The sequence below is a fragment of the Cnephaeus nilssonii genome (assembly GCF_951640355.1).
Source record: "Cnephaeus nilssonii genome assembly, chromosome: X".
In the NCBI taxonomy this organism is placed as follows: domain Eukaryota; kingdom Metazoa; phylum Chordata; class Mammalia; order Chiroptera; family Vespertilionidae; genus Cnephaeus; species Cnephaeus nilssonii.
The window spans coordinates 120,278,944-120,283,283 of record NC_137071.1 but is presented as its reverse complement, the minus strand read 5'-3'; the positions used below and the strand labels follow the sequence as shown (position 1 = coordinate 120,283,283).

The following is a 4,340-nucleotide window of genomic DNA, read 5'->3' as shown; positions in this document are numbered from 1 at the left end:
GGTGGCTGCTGAGTGGTGGTTCGCCAGGCCAGTTCCCGTTCTCCTGCCTGCTCGCTCCATACCTCCAGTGGCCCTGCATAAACAAACAGAAAAAACTGCCCCTCCCAATAACTCCCCCTCCTCCTCTCCTGCTCACCTCCTGTTATCCTCCTCCTCCTCTCCTGCTCACCTCCTGTTACCCTCCTCCTCCTCTCCTGCTCACCTCCTGTTATCCTCCCCCTCCTCTCCTGCTCACCTCCTGTTATCCTCCTCCTCCTCCTCTCCTGCTCACCTCCTGTTATCCTCCTCCTCCTCTCCTGCTCACCTCCTGTTATCCTCCCCCTCCTCTCCTGCTCACCTCCTGTTATCCTCCTCCTCCTCTCCTGCTCACCTCCTGTTATCCTCCTCCTCCTCTCCTGCTCACCTCTTGTTATCCTCCTCCTCCTCTCCTGCTCACCTCCTGTTATCCTCCTCCTCCTCTCCTGCTCACCTCCTGTTATCCTCCTCCTCCTCCTCTCCTAATGACCTTTTCTTCCTCATCATGTTCCTAGTTTTCCTCCTCCCCCTCCTTCTCCTCTCCTCATGCTTCCCCCTTCTCCTCCTGCTTTAGAACAAATTCCCCTCCCCTCCCCTCCCATCCAAACCAGCTGTGGTACTAGCCCAAGTCCCCATCCCCCTGCAGGCTGAGCCCAGGCTGTCGCCTGGGGCTCTCCTCTGTCTTTTCCCTCCTGCCCCCCATAGCCTTTCCAGGCTGCAGGGGGAAGGAAATGCCTGCAGGCTGGGGCCGGGCTGTCCTGGCCTCACTTGCGCAGGGGCTCAAGGGTGGTGCCTTCGTGGGGCTTCCCTAGAGCAGTGTAGATAATCCTGAAGACGGGCTGGACTCTGCGGCCTCCCTTCCGGGGGGTCACCCCATTTCCACCACACAGCTCTTCCCCATCACAGGTGCTGGCTTCTTCTGGCAGGGGTGGCCCCGGGGAAGGTTCTTCTGGGCCCCAGGGGGCCCATGGGCCCGTCGGCATTCTTAGCTCTGAGTCCACAGGGTGGGCGTTTGGGGGAGGCCAGATGACGGGGCCCATGCCTGAGTCCTCAGCTGCAACGCCTTCAGCTTCTGCCATGGTGGGGCCCCTGCTCATGGCTCGAGCACCCCGTGTGCTGGGTGTGGTGGCCGCTTGCCTGTGTCGCTGGTAACTCTTCAGGACTCTATGCTTGTCTCTCCCTGAGGGGAGGTTGGCCTCATGGGTGGGGTCCCTTTCAGCTGCTGGAGGATGAGGGGGCTTAGCCTGTGCCTGACTGCCCTGCCCCTCTGCCCCACGCAAATACTCTGTTTGCATGGCATGCCCCTTCCCCTTGTTAAAATTTCCCTGCTGCCTGCTAGGGGAAAGGGTACCTGGATTCTCTGAGCCTATGCTGCCTAGGGCTCGGGGTGGCTCATGCCCCCAGCCCCCGCCTCGTTTCCCGACTCTCCTTCAAGCTGAGGCCTCTCCCTTTCTGGTGACTGCGGTTCCGCCTTAATGCCTGTGATCAGGCTCTGGCTCTCCTCTTCGCTATTGCAGCGGGGCACTTTCCTGCGCCTAAATGACACAGTGCCAGTCCCTTCCTGGGTGGTCTGAGTGCTGCTATCACAATACTGCACTCCCTGCTGGGGGACCTGAGCTGCGGAATCACTGACTTCCTCGAGCATCTGTCTGCTGGAAGGCCTGCGGCCCCTTCCTGCAGGCTTTTGCTTCTGCTTCAGCACGGCCATGGTGACTTCCCACTCCTCTTCATCTCGAACGAGCTTCATTAACTCTAGGAAAGTGGGAGGACAGCCTCTCTGATCCAGGAGCTCGAGCTTTCCTCGGAGGGTGCCGCTCAGGTTGGTACGAGACAGGACGTGTTTCAGGCGAATCATATCTGTGCTTCGCGCTGATGTGGGGCTGTGCTGCAAGGCTTTCTGCAGCAGCGGCTCCAGGCGCACCAAAAACGCCGAGATTTTCTCTCCAATCTTCTGAACGGTCTGGAGGAACTTAAACTGCGAGGTTCTACAGTCCTCTTTGCTCCCAAAGATCTGCTTCAGGGTGTCCAGGCATTGCTCTGCAGTCATAGAGTCATTGTTGGCCCGGAGCACCCGCATGATGGACAGGGCAGGGCCACGGAGGCTCTCCAGCAAACGCCGTATCTTCTCTGCCTCACACACTTGCCAGACCTGCATCACCTCAGTGACCTGCTCCAGCCAGGCTTCAAAGTTCTCTTCGCCTGGGCCTGCAAAGACGTTTCCTGAAAACATTTTGATTTTTCGGTACCACATGCTTTCTTTCTGAAGCTGCAAATCTGTGGGTTTGTCTAGGGGAGCATCGCCTGGCTCCTGATCCTCAGTGAGAGGGGCATACCCCAGGGCACTGGCCACATCTGCCATTTTCCGGCCCTCACCCTTCAGGAAGTAGCTCAGTCTATTGATGAATTCATCATCTGGGTTACGGGGTTTTACCACCACTTCCCAGGCACCTCCTTTTCCTGGTATCTGATTGGGTGTCTTAGCGTAATTGACAGTGTCTCCCAATTCGATGAAGACTGCCTTAGCATTGTCTTCCCTTCTGAACATTCTTCCCAGCACCCTGTATGGGCACACGGGCTGTAAGCCTGCCCTAATAGTCTCTTTAATTTCATTCTCAGTACACTCCACGGGGATCCCCACAATCAGCAGGGCCTTCCTGGGGTCCAGGTCCATCCCCTTGCACCAATCCTCTAACAGTGTCAAGGCCATTGCTCTAACTTTCTATGGACAGATCTAATACTAGGGGTAGTAATCTGCTACAGAGTTTGACCCAGACTTGGTCAGTTCTGAGCCAATGGCAAGTACAAAAGCAGAAGAGTCCCAGGATTCCACAGCCTGTAATGCAAATGGGGTGAAAGCATCATTATTGCCCACTCCCACCCTCACCAGCAGCCCCTCTTTGTCCCAACCTCCACTCACAGGGATTCAGTCCCTACCTCCCAGGCCCCCCTAATCATTTGGTGGTGTGAAGAGTATAGAGGGGTCTCCCCAGTCGAAACTCCCCCCACCTCATCACTTCCCTACTGACCTCCTGCTGTGGGTTCTTCCTCAAAGTCTAAGAACTCTGCCACAGGAGCTGCAGACGCCTGCGGTGAAAAGGCAGCATTAGGAGGCAGGGCCTGACGCCTGAGGACCCTGACAAAGCCCCCCAAGCGGGAGACCAGGAGAATATCCCACTCCCTGGCACAAGGCTGTGAAGGCCCGGGGCACCTGGCACCCTCTTTGCCAGGGCAAAGGTGGGAGGAGGGAGGTGCAGAGTTCTCCTCTTTTCAGTAAATGCCCAACAGATCAGAAAGATGGCTGGAGTTCCACACAATGCAATTGAACTGCTGGGTGTGGAGAGCCCTGGAGAGGTGCAGTGTTGTCATGGATACCAAGAACAGTGGGGACCATGGGTGGGTTTCAATCACAGACAGGTGTCATATGGTAAGGTTAAGACCCTCTATGAGCAACAGGTGATATCACTGGCCTCCAGCCAATTAAATTTCTAGCAACAAAGGGGGTTGGGGGAAGTGAGGTGTGTGTGTGGGGGGGGGGGGCAGCAAGGATTCAGTGCTCAAAAATCAAGAGCTTATGACTTTAAACTGCATGGGAGCTGGAATCAGAGACAGAAAAGGGACCCAGAAAAGGTCTTCAGTGCCACACTGCAGGAGACAGACAACTGTCCCTCTAGTTGTGACCCTACACCGAAGAATCTGTACACATTGACAGGCAGCCCCACCCCCTCTTGCTCCTTGCCAGGGTTACAGAAACTCTTCCCAACATAGGCCCACATCAGTTGCTCACCAGTCAGAGTAGGGTCCTCTGGCAATGCAGATGCGGGGATTCCACCCACAATCAACGTTCAGCTCTCCAGTTCTGTCCAGTCAGGCAGTTCCTGGCCCGAGGGCAGAGGGTACTGCTCCACTGGATCTGTCCCAAGAAAAGGCAGAGGTATTTTGCTAGGGTTCTGAGCCATGTGTCCATGCTCAGGCTGTACCCATTCTGAGTCTGCCGAGCTGTCCATAAGTACCCTGCTGCAGGGATACAAGAAACTGCTCCCTCGGGTCCACTGCCTTGAGCAGAAGTAATCCTACTTTAAGATTATTGCCCCACCCTCAAGTCCGCCCCCACTCCGCCCACATACCCACCCACTGTCATGCCCCACCCCCAACGAAGCTCAGCCTCTAACCCAAGGCCCACCCAGCAATCCCTGCCTCCACCAAGCCCAAGCCCTGACACCAAGCTCCATCTCCACAGTTCAAGCATCCCCCCGCCCCCACCCAAATCCTACTCCTGCAACTCACTTTCCACCCCTCTCACGCCTTGCCGTCATCAAATCCCATAC

The 4,340-nt window shown here is 56.5% G+C and overlaps 1 protein-coding gene across 1 annotated transcript; it reads right to left on the bottom strand.

The window, feature by feature from the left end:
* Positions 1-615: 615 nt before the first annotated feature.
* PNMA5 (PNMA family member 5) lies at positions 616-4,063 on the bottom strand. The gene is made up of 3 exons (XM_079765699.1): positions 3,800-4,063; positions 3,042-3,099; positions 616-2,848 (listed from the first exon to the last, which is right to left on the bottom strand). Exon 3 carries the CDS (start codon positions 2,720-2,722, stop codon positions 1,391-1,393), a length of 1,332 nt encoding a protein of 443 aa, XP_079621825.1. The 5' UTR covers positions 2,723-2,848; positions 3,042-3,099; positions 3,800-4,063; the 3' UTR covers positions 616-1,390.
* Between the last annotated feature and the right edge of the window lie 277 nt (positions 4,064-4,340).

Excerpts from the sequence above, each read along its gene's own strand:
- PNMA5 (XM_079765699.1), bottom strand. The coding sequence starts at position 2,722 with ATGGCCTTGACACTGTTAGAGGATTGGTGCAAGGGGATGGACCTGGAC.